The sequence below is a fragment of the Neopelma chrysocephalum genome, unplaced genomic scaffold, assembly GCF_003984885.1.
Source record: "Neopelma chrysocephalum unplaced genomic scaffold, ASM398488v2 Primary Assembly neopelma1_22, whole genome shotgun sequence".
NCBI lineage: Eukaryota > Metazoa > Chordata > Aves > Passeriformes > Pipridae > Neopelma > Neopelma chrysocephalum.
The window spans coordinates 10,548,910-10,567,946 of record NW_020897689.1 but is presented as its reverse complement, the minus strand read 5'-3'; the positions used below and the strand labels follow the sequence as shown (position 1 = coordinate 10,567,946).

Sequence of the window (19,037 nt, the reverse complement as noted above, 5' to 3'; positions counted from 1 at the left end):
CTCTACATGCCAAGTATGATGTCAGGCCGCGTGGACAGAACATCAGGTCCAATGAACTGGAGACATGAGACGCGTGCACAGACTGAGTTATCCAATCACCTTGTTGTAAGCATGTGCCCAAAACAAACTAAACTGTATAAAAGTTAACTCATTTAAATAATAAATGGGACATTTTGCTTGATCATATTGGTCGTTTGCATGTGTTCCTGAGCCTCTCCGCCCCTATGTTGGTTTTGTGGTTTTTAGACTGTGGAGTGGGATTATCCTCTGACAAATGATACAGGTAAAGGTGGACATTCAAACTCAAGTACTTAGTGGCATCATATTTCAATTGGTTTTGCGTGAGTCCATCAGTGAAAGCACATTTAGGGAATTTATTGTCAACTTGAGATGCTTCTCAAGTAAAATGTCTTCCGAACATTGTGTTCAGAAATTTAAATACCTCTAAAGAGTGAAAGTCTCCAGTTTACTTAGAGTGATATTTGTACCAAAAGTCTATGGCATGGGTCTAAACTGGTCCAAAGTCTGGTATTTGAAGATGTTAATAGGAAGACATATTAGAACATGTACCAGAACATGTAGCATTGTGTACTCCATGACACTGAATAAACAAAATGAGATGTCCTGTAGCTAGCTTCCTGCAGAAGCTAGCTCTAGTTTTGCATCTGTTGAAGCAAATATTTAAAGTATCCTTTTCAGGAGTGGAGTATCAGGTATTCTAGGCTAATGGTTCTTCCTTATCTGGAAGCCTAATTCCTGCTTGTCTCAACATTTCTTTTGTAATTAATGTGGGTTTTTTATTGGACTCTCTTGATATTGGCAAGATAATTTATCTAAACCAGAAAGGATTGGTTAATATGTTAAGACGCATAAAAGTATGACATATAAAGCAGCTGAGATTCCTGGAACACAAGCAGAACTGCTATCAGCAGTAGGATTTGTTGGCTTGATTTTTTGGGATTGAATCTATGTTTGTTTGGTTTGTAATTGGTTGGTTGGTGGTTTTTTGTTTGTTTTTGGTTTGTGGGTTTTTTTTCTTTTTAATGAGAGCATATTAAGAGTCTGTGTGTCAGTCAACAGACCTTTACAAATCAATACTATGTACACGGAGTACGACTATGTCTACCATGATGTAAGAACACTACCTTGAGAAATTCATTGCTTCAAAGGAGGAGGCATTATTTTCCTGATGCATCAGAATTTCCTGGTGGCCTGCAAGAACACAAGTCAGAATTCATTATCCGAATTTTTGTTCTTACATGAAAACATCTAGTGCTTTTCTTAGTGTTAGACAGAACAGACAAACTGAGTTGTCATAGACTTTTCCAGCTTTGCACCTTATACATCTTGAAGTACTCCTGGGAAATTACTATGTTTTATAAAGGAGGAAGGAGACAAAAATGACTGAATCATAGAAAAATATGTAACACATGACCTAATTATGTGAACCTTCTATACAACTAAACTTTCACTGTATTTTATAGGAGTTTTGCATAAGAAAAGCTGTATCCTTAAAGTGAATGGTGTGTGAGTCTTGTAAATGTTTGTAATATGTTTCCACACCCTGTCATCCCAAGGCATTAAGCAATCTTACGTTGTTTCTAGAATACTTGGTGCTAGTGCCCCTTTCCGTCCCCCTCTCCCTTCCTTCCCGGATAGAAAGGAAGTAAATAATTGTGAACAACATTCTATTTTAAAAACATTACCTTGTTACTGAGCTATATTCTTGTTTAGTTGAAATAAAATTTTTAATGAAACTTGTCTATAAAAAAATCACAAAGAATTCAGCTTAGTGCAGCATTATTATTAATATAGAAAACATCTGTTTCTGTGCTATGCTGTATTATACTTGTGATCTTTATCTCACTTTAAAGTATTTTTGTCTATTGTTATGGCAATGCATGAAGATTGCAGCTGTGTGAATTTATTTTGGATAATTGCTGATTTGAGAAAAATGTAAATTTTTTTCATTTGGTTTGTAGGTAGAGTTTTTTTTACCATAAAAACTGCTATGGGACCAAAGCTGGGTCTACACATTCCCTATTCATTTAGAGAATAGCAGAGAATCAAAGAAATACATTAAATCAAAGAAATACATTGCACAGTCATGCATTAAAATAACAAACTTTTATTAGCACAAGTTCACTTATGTGAACTTCCAGCCTATTTCTGTACAAAGATAGGTACTAATTTTCTAAGGATTTGAGAAGTTTCACAGTATTCTTGTCTTCCATGACATAAGCAGTCATCAGCTTGGCTTTTCTTTCTCTCCTTTCTCAGTGAATTACCTCATTGCTGCTCAATAAAATCACTGAACCACTCAGCTGTATCCTCACTAGTTGGTCTAGCAGAGAATACAAAGAAAGAGAAAAGATTCAGTGTCCAAAACCTGTAACTGAATTGACTTCTCAAAGAAACCCTTTTTATTGCTAAGGCTGGTTCTTTTTGATGTTACATGGAAACATCTGAACCTTTGGAAACCTTTTTTTTTTTTAATTCTTAGAATACATTATTGCACTCGTTGCTTGTATTTATTTTAATAACATTCTTATTTGTGTTCAAATATTGTTCTACAAAGCACACATGAACTATTGATCAACACATACAGAGTTTAGTACTAAAGTTACTGTATGGTGGGGTTTTTTTTGTTATTAATTTTTGGGGGTGTTTTGGGTTTTTTTTAATTAAGGACCATTTAATTAATGTGGTCAATCAGGAAGATTGCCAGATGGCATATAAACTTGCTTACAACTCAAAAATCCCCATCCAAATTTGTGGGTATTTCAAACCAGGCAGCTTCTCAAAGCCCAGTTACTTTAGTGAGAAGAAAGTGGAATACCTGTAAATTTGAGGCATCCAGAAGAAACTGAAATCGTTCAATACTGATGTGGAGGTGCAGTAATCCAAGTTAAATCAAATGCTGCAGTTATTCTTTGGATTTGGTAGATGAGGTTATACCTCTCTGTCTAGTTGTAATACTAACAGCTTTTTGCCAATTTGACAAATTCCATCCAATACTGAATTAGATCAACGAAAATTCCTTGAGAAAAAGTATCAATTGTATATGATGTACCTTTTTGATATTTTAAATCTGCATTTTTGTATGCACATACTGCTATTTGTCTAACAGCATGTGACAATAAATCAATACTGTATACTATTCTGCCTACTTGCCTGTAAGCTACAACTATAGGCAACTCTTGAATCCACATTTCTTGCACAAAGTTGCTTGACAGAAAAATGCTGGTAGTTGACTAAAAATAAAAAAAGGCATGGTTTTGATATACAAATTCAAATGTAAAAGGAATGATGGAGGGCAGCCTATATCCTTGCTCTGTTGAAACAGTTATCAGAAAGCCACAAGTTAATCAAGCAGAGAACAGTTGAAAACCTCATTTAAAGAAATGACATCTGTTTAGGGGGAGAAAAACCTGAGGCATATGCTTCAATTTCTTTTAAACTGTAATCCATACAGTGGTTTACATCTGTTAAGAAATATGGAACTTTTCACACCTCTTTAAAGCACAATTAAACTCTATTTATTTTAATACATAATGTGTTCCAAATATGTAATACCTTTTCTGAAATGACTCATAGATGATTGATTTCATAGCTCTTTATCATATAACCTTCCAGGTCCTTTGAATTAGTTTGTGTATTAACCATATATGAAATTTAAAGGAAAAGCTGTTGAAACAGTGCAAAATGGTGCCAGGAACTTCTTTGCAGTGGTCAATTTATATCGAGGCAACAAATTACCTAGAGGAGGGAGAGGGGAGTGGAAAGACAGTTTTCTTAAGCAGTAAAATAAAACATTACAGAGAAGAAAATGTAGTTCAAGGACTTTAGTCACAAAACTTTCATTTACGTTTAGCCTAGCTGTTATTGAATGTTGCTTATTAAAATAGATATCTCCCTACAGTGTTGTTTAACATGGCAAAGTCTCGACAATCTGACCATACTGCCTTGAGTTCCAAGCACAGCGGTAAGAGTAGCTTTAGGAGCTACATAGGACAACCAAAAATATTTCAGGTAAAGATTCGGGGGGTTGTATCTCATTCTTTTGTGTACGAAAAGGAGCTTGGTACTCCACTGTGTGTCTCTAATGATTACGTGTATATTTTAAATTCTAATTGAATGGTGCCTCTTCTGATTTTAAATTCTCTATGACTTTTACGCATCTGATATTGGGATTTAAAATCTGCCTTTTTGTATTTTCTGCTTCACTCAGATCCATTAACATCAGGTTTCTTTTGTAAAATGAAATATATGAAAATACATGTGTATGCATACATTATTTGAAGGACATTTTAATTAGATGATCACATACTGTGTACCATAAGCCACATGCATCAGTCAGTACGTGGTCATTTAATAGCAGCTAGTCAGTGTTTTGCTTGATTACCCTTCAGCTAGACCCTAATCAAGTTATAAACAACTGAAAATTGGGCTTTATGAATACATTAGGCAAGAGAACTTGCCTATTTTGTGTTAGCAAAAGATATACAGATTATCATTTACAGTCTAACTGATCTACATTACTCCAGTGTCATCTTGGGAAAAAAATTCTCTAAGATCCTCAGCTGTCTTCCTGCAAAATGGGAATGATTTTACAGTAGTAGAAAATCCAGTTATTATTATGAGTTGCCCATATTACAGTGATATGGAGGATTTAAGTATGCATATTTTGGTCTCTTTCAATGTGTGTCCATTTCACATTTTCTGGGTCTAGCAGAGCACTTTTATTTTAAGAATGTTTTTTCATTGCTAAGTGAATAGTTGATGAAAAAACAACAGAGGAGGAGCATACACTCAAAAAAATATTTTTGTCTTCAATATGTCCTTTGTCAAATAGAGCTATTTGACATCATCTCTTCATGATAGATTTTTTAGAAATGAATCAGACAAATAAAGATTGAAAAAATATGCAGCACTGTTTGAAGTGAAGGGAACTCCTTGTAATAGGGTGATAATATAAAAAATACTCTCAAATGTCATTTCCTATTAATATGCAAGTAACTGTGTGTATTTTCTTCCTGACTTTTTCGCAGTTCCATTTTTTAGTGATTCTACAGGTGAAGCTCCTTTATTTAACCTACAAAATTTAATCATGTTCATCTCATTGTTCTGTCTTGTTGCAGAGGATCTTGATGATCTCAGAATGGAAGGAGTAACAAGTGTGATGTCTTCTGGGAACAAATTCAATCCGACTCGAAGTGCTCATACGGCTGAGCCTCAAGCAAAGGTTACACTGAATATCTGCGCAAGATGTGCCAGGTAAAAAGAAAAAAAAAAACCAGATCATGCTAACCAATACATTATTTTCCCCAGATTTTCAGTTATGTGTTGTGTTTATGGGCCAGGTGATGACCTCTCCTGTGCTAAAGAAAAAATAATTGCTTAGCTACTGGCTACACTATGACCTCTGCATTTGAATTGTGCAACTTATGTTTATGCTTGATATGTCACATCAACAATGAATCAAAGAACATAGTTAGTCTTAGGCCTTACTTCACAGCTTGAAACCATTTTAAGCCTTTCTGTCTCTGAATTTCATTAGTTATTTGAGCTTCTGTGGTTTTTCAGTGGATGAATCAGGGAATTTAAAGGTTCAAATCCAATTTGAAAAGCACCTGTATAAATGGAGATTTAGTTGCACAGGTGCAGTCCAGGATTTTAAATAGTTGCTTCTTAGCACTTTATAATCTCATCCTGTTTCACCTCTGAGAAATAATTTAATCAAGTTGAACCCCTTTTGGTTTTGACAGCTGGCAATAATTCTTGTATTTACAGTACGGAAGCCAAATAAACAGGTTGGTATTCCTGTAGACTAGTCAACTTGAGAATGCAACACTAACAGAAACCCTTTAAATTTCCTGGATGAATTCTTCTATGTAGACAAAAGCTCATTTGGAGAAAGGATTTAAGCCTGTTTAAATGACAAAACTAGCCTTCTCACCCTTCTGTTAATGGTTCAGATTAGCAAGAACAATACAGAGGCATGCCAATTTTATCTGCCAGCCTTTGCCAATGGCTTCTCCATTGTGTAGTTTGAGAGGGGATTAGCTGCTTGTAAATAAAAAGCAACCTGTGGTGAAATTAAGTCAAAAGTTTGGCCATATGCCACCCTACGTTTCTACTTTTTTCCCCATTTTGCTTGTAAATTACTAGTTTTATAAAGCGCTTATGCAGGCAGAGGAGCTTCAAAACATTTTCTGAGGCTCTGGGAGCGTTAACTACAGGCATACTGAATCACCCATGAAATAGCATCTCTTTAGCAGGTTTGTGGAGCCTCAGGGAACTTCAGCTCACAGTACTGTCAGAGTACTGGATGGCCTTGCAATTCTAGAGAGTTTTGCTTTCAGCAGTGTGGCCTTATCCTTTAAGGAAAGAGCAAACATGCTAGTCATGGGATTTTTCCCAATTCACCGCAAACAAATTGCTTATGTTGTAAAACGTCTTCAAACAACTAACTACATGAAAGTGTGGCACTTGTTTTTTTTACCTGGCATCCATTGTCCAGGTATTAACAAGTCGAAAGGTAAGGAATATAGAAATGTTAAGTTTTCTACATGGTCTTTCTGAACTTACAATAACATATGGATTACTATGAAGGTTAATTAAATTTTGAATTCCCTAAAGTAGCCGCTAACAGCAGGTGCCAAGATACTATATGTTCTCTCAATCCTGCACACCAGGGAGCAAACGGCTCAGATCTTGAGCCAAACCTAGCAACCTTGGCTATTGCTATTGTCCTCTAAATGCCTGTACTGTATGACTGCCATCTAAAATATGAGCTGTGAGAGAATGATCTCATAAAATCCCTTTTGCCACTTCACTTATATGAGAGAATGCAAAACAGTGCTTTATTTTGCCCATACACCTTCATTTTATTCCCTATTCTATACCATCTCATCAGGAGCAAGGGAAGTCAAAAGAGACAAATGGGTGTTGCTGTTGTATTTACTAGTGAGGAAAGTAGCATTAATTCTTCAGGGTGGTAACGTTAGTCTATCTATTCTTTTGGAGCATTCCTTCCTTCTTTCTGAGTCTTAGGACGCCTTTCCTCTCTTACTTCAAGACAGAGTACAGTTAGCTCTCTCTCCAGTACCTTCACAGGGGTTTTGTCCAGAGCCTTCTTGCAGCTGAAGTAGTGGGTACAGAGAGTTGCAAGAAGCAAATGGTTTCAAGAACAGGAAGACAGAGTTTTTTTCCTATTTGGTTTCAAGAGCAATTAGATTTGGTTTTGAGAACAATTAGATTTTCTGTTACTCAGTGATATAGCCATTCAAAATACTGTGCTATAAAATTACAATCTAAGTATTTTAGTCATCTCTCTGGAAGTTTCTCAGTGTTGGCATTTATTTCCATTGTAGTGACAAAGCCTAGTATTTAATGAAAGGTCAAAATATTAAAGCTATTAGTGTATTTATTTGATTTAGAAATTATATTTTTATACTTTCATATTCTGTTTTTTAAGTAGTCTTGTGTGCTGTACAGTGTGTGTATTAATACCATGAGATTTGATTGTAGGCATGTTTGAGTATAATTGAAAAATAAGTCAATATAGGTTGTTATGCATATTTTTTGTTACAATTAAACAGGTGTCTTTCTTAATTTTACACATTTTTCAGTTGTACAAAGTGATTTCAAATGAATGGAGCTATTAATGGCAGTGGGTGTTCTGTAGATAATAGGGCTTGTCAAATCCGATTACCAGATTAGATTTGCTGAAGGTATTTTGGCTGTCTTTGGGAGAAATATGACTTTTTACCTGAAATCTAATTGGCAAGGTTCCAAATGTTGGAATATGTGCTTCTTGGCTCAGACAAAAAGTTTAATTTTACACTTGCATTTGCATAATCTATTTCTTTCACCTTGCTGTATTTTTTTAAATGCTTTGCTCTGATTAGTCTTCAGTCAATTTACCTCCTATGACACCTTCATCAGAAGTTTCCTCGCTTCGTTGGGTATGTTGGAGCTTTTCTGAGAGAGATTTATTTAGGCAATTGAAAGAGTTCTTCAGTACTAGCTTTAATTAATTTGGCTTGATATTTTGTATCTTGCTTTGGAAGGACAAATGTCTTATTGAAGTTTCACACTACTTCTTCATTAAAATAATGTGTAAGTTTTAGACCCTCCTGCTACTAGGATTACATTTTCTTGCCCTAGATGATTAGAGCTTCTTCATCATTTGAGAATTAGAGTGAACAGGTCTATGACTATGTATAGGCTGCCTTAGCCTGAGAGGAGTGCTGGTTTCATTCTGAAACCACCTGCAGTATGGTACAGTGCAACTATATTTGTCATATTTTCTGTGGCTTCTATAGCTTCCTATAGTGAGAGCACAGTGAGTTGTGAGAAGAATGCACTGAACCAACTGTTTACCTCATGCTGAAATATTTGTGATCAGATTTCATTCAGCTCCAGTTTAGCTTCTTCCCTTTGTACCACTCAAATATGTGAGAAAATCAGGACCCAGATTCTAGAATGTAATAATAGGAGGACAATACTAGGAGCTTCTGGTTCCCTATTTCTCTGTCAAAACAACCTTATTCCTTTGCTAGTAACTGGCATTTAGTTCAAGCTAGTGCTAAATGTCCTGTGTAGCTGGTTTTCTCTGGCTGTCACTAGGCTGTTAGTCTGCACAGTAATAGTTCTTCCCTTGGAATTCCCCTATTCTATTTCTGATGCAGTGTTTAACACAGTATCAGAGGGACATCTTAAAAAAAAGAATGCCAAATGGAAGTGACTATAACTAGAGATAAAAATCTACTTTGTTACAAGGCAAATTAAATCCAGTTTATATTGTGGGGGAAACCTGCAATGGTGTTGAGGCACTGCATTTGGGAAAACATTCTCCCTTGCCTTAAGTCTCTTAGACTTGTTCATGAATTATAAGAAATGAGGCTGGAGATAATTAGAACTAAAATAAACCCCCCAAACTTGTAATTATTATTTTTTTTTAGAAACTGGTATATAACCATCTATATATATATTTAAAGTTATATATATAACTTATATATATATATATAACTGATAATTTCACCAATCATCTTCAAATAATAAATAGATAGATAGTTGTGACTGATCAAGTCAGTAATTTTAAAAAAAAGATGTAGTTCTCCATCCAGACATCTAGGAGATAAAGATGGAGGATTCTTTCAAGCTATCACACCAAACTGGTTTTTACAGCTTGTGATTTAAAAAATCCCCCCCAAAACAACCAAACAAAAAAAAATCCCAACCCCACAAAAAAAACAAACCACAAAAAACCTAAACAACAAACAGAGAGAAGGAGAAATAAAAGGAGGGGTTAATTCTGCTGGAGTATAAATTGGTTTGTAGTCTGGCATATAGCTGTAAGAAACAGAGAGCTTACTGTTTTCTGTATAGATGTTTCACACACGATGAGCGAAATGCAGATGGATAACAGCTTTAAGAGGTTTTTCAAATGGGGAAGTAGCTACAGAACAATGTTATTCCCATAGCTGTTCTTGGACTACAGGGCAAGTTAAGCAGCATATTAAGTCATCTAAATAAAGGGGTGACATCATTCACAAGGTGGAACAAAGCAAGGTTTATAGATACAGAAAAAAGACTACTAAAGAAACTCCCTGGAAGGTTTGTGTCTTTCTATTTAGTTGGAAAATTAGCCAAGACACTTTTAGTACAACTGATCTGGATTTGAGGAAAATTTTTATAATTATAATTCCTTCATCAAAGAGCACAGCTGGTTTGACTGACTTACAGAGTAGACAGACTCATTATAACATGTTTTTGTGAATCCTTTCTCACATATAGGCAAAACAAATTAATTTCAGGTTTGGCTGATGAATCAGAAGACACAATCACAGATTAGCAAAACTCATATGAGTTAAATAGAGATTTAAATGACGGTTTGTAAAAGCAAAATGACACTTCCATATTTTCTCATATGTATTTTGACTTGCACTTGAGTGATTTGCAAGAATTTAATTGACCACAAGGTAAAAGATAATATTAATGTACTATTGAATGAATTATAGAGGTTTTTCTTTTCTTCTTTTTTTTTAAGGACCACCCATTAGCCTTGTATGCCCACTGCCATGCTCAAAAGTTAAATCTTGTTCTTGTGGAGTCTTGCCAATGCATTCCTGAAAGTAAGAAGCTTTTTGTTTTTAATAGCGCAAGGGCTGCATTCATTCTTTTTAACATCAATAGAATACAAAAAAGGGGTTGCATGTGATTAAAAAAAGAAATGGGATTATAGAAAACATACTGTGCCACAAGCTTGAAGGCTTCTGAACAAGAATGTTGGGAAGGAGCACTAGTCGCATACAAATGTATGAGATGCAATGTTTTAGTTAATAATGTAAGATTAGCTAGAGCAAAAGCATAATGTAGTAAGGAACTAGAGGAATCAAATATATAGGTATAAACAAACAGAATGCACCTGTACATTAAAAAGTAAAAGTGGTTTTTCTTCCTGTCACCTCTGGGATGTGGAGTACAGTTCAAGTGTGGTAACTGGTATGCTTGAGCTGTTGCTGTAGAATAAATGAAATGCTCTGTGCATGCTGCCATTACAGATGTTTTTGGAAAACTTAGTTTGGAAAAAGTACTCAAAAATTCTCATGTCAGTTTGCCTTACCCATGAAATCTTCATTGTTACCCTGCTCATCATCTGTGACTCTGACTCCTTTAAGATATCTTGTCCTCCAAACACTCTTCAAGTTAGCTTGTTTATTTAACTAGGCCAGTTAACTTCTCTTTTACCATCTGAATTTTTGTAATATTTTAGTAAGTTTAGTTTTCTACAGTGTAGTCTCCACTACGTGCATGCATACTTTGGACATAATCATATAAACTACGTGGTGCTATGTGAAATTTAAGAATAACATGTTAGATTTGTGAAATACATCACTGGACTTCGAGCAGATCTTCATGACATAGAGCCATGGCAACCATGAACGTGTAGAGGAGGAGACAAAAGAATTGAAGGAACCAGCTATAATTTGTCATAAATTTCAGAATAATGGTGGAAAGAATGGAACTGTTGTCTGAATTGGCCATCATATATCTCTAGAAAAGAACGGGAATTAATTGATTGATTGGGGAATTCTCCAGTGTTAAGCTAGTTTCAACCATTTTGTAGTACTAGAGTTTGTATGGAGGTGCTTTATCTGCGTATCACAAAGCTCTAACAATACTAATGAGACTTGAGGTCATAAAGAAGCATTTGGTGGAAAATATCATAATGAGCTATGCAGAAAATAGAGTCTGAACCTTGACAAGTGAATCTAGTTTAACTATCAAAAGCAGAAAACTGATGTCTGTAAATAGAGAAAAAAGTGCAATTAACAAACCACTTTACTCTATGAACTATCCACAGACAACACTTCTGAAACTTCAGGCAAAAAAGAAAAAAAGTAATGAAATTTATTACCCCTATGAGGAAGATCATAAATACTGACTAAAAACTACATTTAAAAAAGAGATAAAGATCATGGGCTCCTGGAATACTTCTTCAAGTAAAGGAAGGAAGCCTACTGAGCTTCCTCATCTTCCGCTGTGCACTAGATCCTTATTGTTTATAACTGGTTTGCTCTCATTGTCATTGTGTTCCCTGAACAGAGACCATTGGGATGGCTGACTTGTCTTTTGAAATGAGATGGAGTCTCCTGTCTTGTCCAGGCATGTAATCCCAAAATAACTCCAGAACTGGGAATGGGAAGGTGTCAGGGAGTGAGTACTGCACCATGCAACATTGGGATAGAGTCTGATCACATAGAGTGAAAAAGAGGGGCAATGTCTGGCATTCCCCTATAGGTGCCCTAGATCTTGGAAGAAGGAAGGATGTAGAGTTTGCTGCTGGTGCGGTTTTTGGCAGGTGGTCTAGGTTTATGTTCCACCAGATTAGACCACACCATCACGGTAGATACTTTTGGTCTGTTTTCAGGAGACTGCTGCTGTTCAAGTCTGAGTGTAAAGTCTTCTTTCCCAGACTGAGCCATTTTGGTGTGTTACCTTAAAGGGAGTAGTGCCTTGAAAATCCATGCGGAATTAATGACATTGAAACTCCATGAACTGTTTTCCCCTTATCCTGACCATGTGTAACAGTGTATGCTGTCTGAGTAAGATGATAAAAGGCGTTGAAAAGTAGCAAGAAAATTTCTGCATTTGCAAATATTCCTTACATGAATTGTCAAAACTGCTCATTGATAGCATCTGCAGATGCCAATTTAAAGGTGTTTCAGGTATGTTTCCACATACTGTAATCATCGCTTTAACTGCAGTTTTTAGAAGTGGCAGAATTAGATAGAAGAGAACCTGCTCACTGTGAATATAAAACAACTCCCTGTTCTCCTTTATAGACTTTAATTCCCTTCCTAATTTAATGTTTTGTGGGGAGTAACATACAAATGGTGGATCTTGGAATGCATATGACTAGGAATTGGGACTTGAGAAGAATAAATTGTAATTTCAAAATCATGATATAACACGATACGTTTATTTGGAAAACCTAGCATTACGTTTCCTCTTTAGACCTGACCCTTGGTTTTGATTCCTATTTCTCCTCGCTTTCTTTGCTACTCCCCAAAGGTCTTGTAAATGAATGCATAGCGAGTTTTCTGTCAGAGCACCCCTTTTTTCCTGATAGCTTTATTTTGCATGGTGAGTTTTAGGTAAAATTATCCTTCTGTACATTTAAATGGGTTTTGATTTATCTGGACTGCAGCCTTTTACGCAGAAATGTAACAAAGAACTCCTTAGCGTTTGTATTTTTCTTATTTGTGGGTTTAATAAAAGTTTTTAGTCTTCCTCCACGTGCAAATACCTTTGAAATATGTAAGCTTTTAAAAGAAACAGCTAATTTTTGTCTAATCATGCAGTGGAAGGGTGGGAGATGATGTTGTGTCAATTTATATTTCTGATTGATCAATAATATAGAGATGCCTGAGAAGGAATAACCTCTCAAGTCCTCCATACAATTCCTGGTTTGGCCCTGTACACTGTGATATAATACTGGGGAATGGATACAGGTATATGTGTGGTTTGGTACATGTATTTGCATAAAGAATAGTCTTTGTATGTCTGCCCAGTCGTGGTAAGGCCAGCTTAGTGACTCAGTTTCTGGCAGAAACTTCTGGTTTGTTAATTTTCCTGAAATCTGGGAACCAATTACTTAAAAGTGCCAGGGGGGAAAAGTGTTTCCAAACTGAAGTGCTCAGTACAGAATTAATGTTGGGGGAAAAATTCTGTGATTGAGGTTCCTGTACAGACTCTGAGGAAGTTTATATCTTCAAATCTTGCCAAACCTTTTTAATATATACTTATATATTTTTTTCTTTTCTCTTATGCATTTCATATTACATTTCTGTCTGTGTACTATTTCTAAGTGACTATTCTTACAGAAGAGAAAATACTAAATATTCCATATGACTTGTCTCACTATTTTACATTCTTTTTTCCTTTATCTTTTTTTTTTTGTAACCTTAGTTTTATTGGACCTCTTGTTGCAAAGAGCTGAAGTTTCCTCATGGTTGTTTGCTAGCTTCACAGACTCTGTCCTAAACCAAGTGTTTTATTTGCATATTTTTTCCCTTTAAGAGTGGCAAACAAGTAAATTAGACTCCACATGGTAGTGCTTTATAACTTAAAAATCTTCTTTCACTTTGTAAAATTGTGAAGAAAACCCATATTTTTCCTTGGGAAACTTAGAACTTGTTATAAGGTGGAAAACCAAGAAGAATTACAAGAAAGGAAAAAGCTGTGCAAAAAAAAACCCAGAAGTTTTCATTTAGTTTTTTCAATGAGTTGAATTTGTACAGTGATTAATTTGCCCACATTTGGTGCATAAATAACCACAATAATGTCTTAATATTCTTAATTGTGTGTTAAATACAGCTAAAATAAATCACTTTATCTTTCCTTTTCTGGGGTGGTGTACCACTTTGGAATCTTGTTCTTTTAAAGAGAGGGAAACACTGAAGAATAAAATAATTAAGGAAGTGTTTTTAGTGGTCCTAGTGGTTATCAGAGATCATAAAACCATTTTTAAGATTTGATAGGCTGACTTGATGAGTTGTCAGAGTACTGCACTGGCTTGCCTTTTCTTTCAGTGACTCATGTTTCATTAGAACATCTCACTATATGCAAAATAGAGAATATCTGTGTGATTTCAAATTATTTTTTGAGTTCATGGATCTAAGTTTGACCTCTGAAATGCACAACATGTTATCACTTTTAGTCCCAAACCACAATTAGTTTTATGACAAACTCACAATGAGTGTGTGTTTTGGAAGATTGGCCAAGGTCTTTTTATTTCCAAAATTTTTACCGTGTCTTGGGAGGGGAACAGTTTAAGACACAAGATCTTTATGAAGTGCTTAGACAGAAATCCCAACAAGATCAGACTTCTTTCCTCCCTCTTTTTTACCTGAATTTCCCACTTGGTAGACCCACCAAGCAGTAATTTCAGACCTATCAGAAGTTCCACAAAATGCTGTAATAATAAAAATATCATCCATTATCAAAAATTATGTAAGCTGTGAAGAAACCAGTATTTTCAGATGAAACATTTCTTTCTGAGTTTGATTTAACAGCTATTTTATTTCCTTAAAGACTGCATGGGTGGAGTAGACTTGTTGCTTTTGATGTAACTGTCAATCACCGTAAGAGAAATGGAAGACTTCCATTTGTTTGGAGAAAGATAAGTGTTGACATGTTAGTGAAAATAGACTTAGAATTAAACGCGCACTAGGTACATACAATTTACAAGTGAATTGCATCTTATTCATACATCCCAATGTATTGTTCTCATGATAGGTCTGTTTTTGGAAACATGGCACTTCGTGCGCCAAGTTAATCTGGAGATAGTCCTACTCTACTGACAGGAAATTAGTTGCTAGTTTTGGTTGAAGGAAGAATGCAGTATAAGATGCTGTGAATTAACGATGTGTTACTAGAACATCTTTTGTAAGAACTATTGGTCAACAGTACCTAATTTTTTTCATTTCATGCTGGTTATAAAAAGAGAGAACTGGTTTGAGGAGGTTGGTACACTTGTGAACGCTTAAAAATGCTGTGGAGAAATCTTAAGAATGGTAGATGTAAAGGATTTTTTAGGTCTTTTGAATGTACCAGTCTTGATTTGTAAAAATGAAAGCACCAGGAACATGTTTGAAAACGAAATTAGTATTGTTTTGCTGGTCCTGAAGATTATTCTACTGTCTCTCCATTTAATGGAGGATAACATCCATTTCATTCTGTCCTTCATTTGTAGATCTTGTCAAGACATCTTTCTCTTTTCCCCTACAAAACCCATTTAACCTCCTCAATAACTTAAAAAGACAAATGCTTTAGCAAGCCTTTCTCCCTTCTTTTCCCTTGCTCTCTTTGATGTGTGCTTTGCAAGCTAATTCTTTATTGCAATGTTTATAAAATCTTTCTGTTTGGTGCAACACGGTTATGTATATTAGCCACAGCAGTTGCTTCTGGATAAAAAAGATATAGGGAAGAAGCCAGGAGATCATGAGCTTGGGGAAGCTTGTTGCTCATAATTTGAGGCTTTGGATAGCAGTTTAATATAGCTCTTAAAGACACAAATGCACACTCACACACAAAACTCTTTCACAAGTCCTACAAAAAATGGTTCACAGGAGAAGAAAGAGTGTTAAGTCTGAAAAGACTGACAAAGACTGTAATTTTTCTCCTGTGAGATAATGGTTTGAAGTGAGCAGCAGATAAAAGATTGCCATAAGAATGGCTTAATTCCCCACCTTGTAAAAGGATTAGATAATTCAGTCTTTTTATGGATTCCTTACTCGGGGAAACATATTTCCACTTCTGGTTCTCCTCAGAAATAGCTGCAGATTGTACTTATTTAAATGCACAATGACCTGCATTCAGATATTTTGAAAAGGCAAACAGCACACAGAAAAGTTTATTTTGCATGCTGTGTTAATATGTAAGTTTTGTTTAGCAAGTGGATATTCTAGTATTACCAGATGAAAACACTGGGGCTGTGCATTACCTATGGATGACATGGAAACTCTTCACAAAAATCTTCAAAAGTGGCTGGAAAATAGTGCTTTTAATTTGCAGAAAAAGAATGGACTTCAACCAAAATCCATTTTTTACTACTGTTTTTATGAATTTTCAAATAATTTGCTGGGTTCTAGTGTGTAAGCACTGAGAAATAGTGTTCTTAAGTGAATACAAAAGCAAGAAACTGGCTGCAATTTGAAAGGCATCAGTGAAAATGAAGTTATTTTAGATTAACTGTATCTTAAATCGGGGTGAAACTCAAAGAATAGAAATGCTGTATATCTCATATAAATACAATTGATGGTAGGAACAACATACTCCTGCCTGATAGCTTTACATCTTTTCTTTAAAGTGGATTAAAAGGAATTATAAATCTCTGTTGGGAGGCATACTGATTATGTAATTAAGCTTATATTCCTACTTTTTATTCAAAAATTGTCTTAAATATCTGTATTTATTTGTGTAGTCTTACAGTTTAATTTTGGAAATGTCTGCCTTACTAGATAATATTCTACAGGATAATCCAATAGTTCTTATGCTTCATTTCTCTTCAGTGCAGATGCTTCCTGTATGTTAGTCTGTGGTGAAAACAGAAGCTATGACACTGATTTCTTAATATAACAAGGTGACATGCAGGACTTTCCCATTACTGCTTCAGACTTGAGAGGTGGCAGACACTCTTATTGCTCACCAAATTCATAATCCTCTGTTAGAGGATCCTCTTCCCATACATCTAAGACATTTTTCTTCTACAGTTCTAAAAATAGTTCTATGATCTAAAAATCATATATACTTATTTTAAAATCTAGTCATCATGAGGAAGGTAGAGTATGTAGCTAAAGCCGATGAAGAGTTTTACCAGATAAAGAGTACTTTTGCTTGTATATTGCTCAATAATATTTATTTAATATAATTTTACCATTATATTGACATCCTTTTGTCTCTATACCTGTGAATACACTAAGAATTTTGCTGGCACAGTTTTAATATTTTTGTATTTGTAAAAGACATTAGTAAAACAAATGGAATAGGTCAGAAATTCCTGGCTTTATATTTGGGTGCTGAAAAAGCTTTGGATTTTACACCAGTATAAAAGAGTGCAGAACTTGTGGAGACAGTAAGTCAAGGAACATGAGATCAGAATTTGGATCAGTATGTTTGGGAACAATGAATTAAGTAAACTCACCATATTATAGGCAAGTCAGAACAAATGATTATGAAGTACTCTTACTGGTGTTGAGGTTGCTAGGGAAAGGTGCAAGAAAACATTCAATGTAACCTAAAAGCATGTGGGCCCTTTCAGAACTTTTGTTTTCTGATCTCTGTTGCTATAACTTCCCTGGAGTTATGTATTTGTCATAGTGAAATTATAATTCAGTATTACAGTGCTGTCAGAGAGAGATGTTAGATGTAGATGTAATGTTTTAAATTACAGAAAGGAACCAGATGATTTGAAAGGAGAAAAAAAGAAGGGAAGTTCAATAAGTCAAATTTATTTTCTCCTCATCTCTGAATGAAATTCTCTTTTGCTGCCAAAGAAACATCATCATGTTATATGTATAATAAGTTTCTTTTGTTAATAAGTTCATGGTGTTCATTAGATCTTACAAAATGTATATTACAGGTTTTGATCCAAATTAATAACTACTTCATAAAGAAACTAACTATGAATCACTGAAGTACTTGTTAGGATTTTTTCAAGAGCATAGTTAGCCTACTTTGAAAAACAGAAGTAGTGTCATGTTTGTATTAGAATCTTCAATAAGTAAATTTGGATTTGTTGAATCACTTGTTTTGCTTAAATTATTTCAGAGAACTTTTCTTGCTGTAGCCTTAAAAATGTATGTTGATCTTGCCTGATCATGAAAACAACTATACATCTCTTTTTGCTGAAAGATTTAAGGATTCTTTACTAAACTTTCCCCTACTTCTCACCATACTTGGCTAAAAGAAGTCAACTGAGTCTTCAGCAATGCAGATCAGGAATTTTCCAATTAAATGCATGTTCTTCGGGAATAATGTTTCACAGAAACCAAATTGTTTTCAAGTGTTTATTGAGATTCAACAGGATTTAGCTGGGACAGGGCAGAGCAGAGAGAATGGCTGGAGCTGCAGTGCTCAGACAGGTAATATCTCCCTTCCTTCTAGGAGAGTGCCCTTTACTGTCTTGGAGCCCCGGTGGAATTTTTCTTTATTACTGAAAAGTCAGCAGAACTATTTGTATTCTCTTGAAATTGGAGGTTTTCAGGGTTTCTTCTTAAGTGGAATATCAAAGTTTCTATTTTTCACCTCTGGGGAATATCAGAATTTGAGCACATTTAGCCAGCTCTAGTTTGCTATTTCTAAAAATAAAAAGAAGTGCTTAGTCACGTACTGGAATTTGAAGGCCAGCCAAGTGCACAGTAATTATATAACTCTTGCCTGCAGTTGTTTATTTGGGCTTAAAGGAGATTTTGTCTAAAAATGATAACCCTTCTGCTGGCTCATTTTTAGAAGGAATAGAATAGAATTTTGGTTATTTAAGTGACATATTTCTGGAAGACTGAGTCAGAATAGCATTAACCTGAATATAATCCAAATTCCTCTGTCTGTAAGTGACAATCACTCTCTTCTGAATTTGATATGACAAAGAAATTTCCTTAAGTCCAACCTCTACTATACAGTAGCAGAAGACAATTAATAATGCATGTACTTTGAATTGGTAGTCTCCACAGAGAACAAATACTGGAGGGCATATATCTTACTATGAGGTATGTGAAACATTTCCATTTCTTGGTTTTCAGAATACTTCATGCCTTCTAATTAGGCCCTGATGTTAGAAAGTACCTCTGCTTGTAAGTGTGTTTAGTTATTTTCATTAATCCAACATAGTCCTTGGAAGTATTATGTGAACTTTTTTTTTAATTGTATTGTGATTAAACATTAAGTTTAATTTAATTTACTACTCATTTTAAGAATGTCATAGAACAACAGTGTTGGCATAGACGACAGTCGTAGTGTATGTC

At 35.1% G+C, this 19,037-nt stretch overlaps 1 protein-coding gene across 7 annotated transcripts in view; it reads left to right on the top strand.

The window, feature by feature from the left end:
* The window catches only part of CUNH8orf34 (chromosome unknown C8orf34 homolog), a 161,726-nt gene that overhangs the window by 98,053 nt on the left and 44,636 nt on the right, over positions 1-19,037 (top strand). For all 7 annotated transcript variants that reach the window (XM_027698274.1, XM_027698647.1, XM_027698499.1 and 4 more), the window contains one exon: positions 5,142-5,277. In XM_027698274.1, the coding sequence (XP_027554075.1) occupies positions 5,142-5,277 (136 nt within the window). The remainder of the gene's footprint in view (positions 1-5,141; positions 5,278-19,037) is intronic.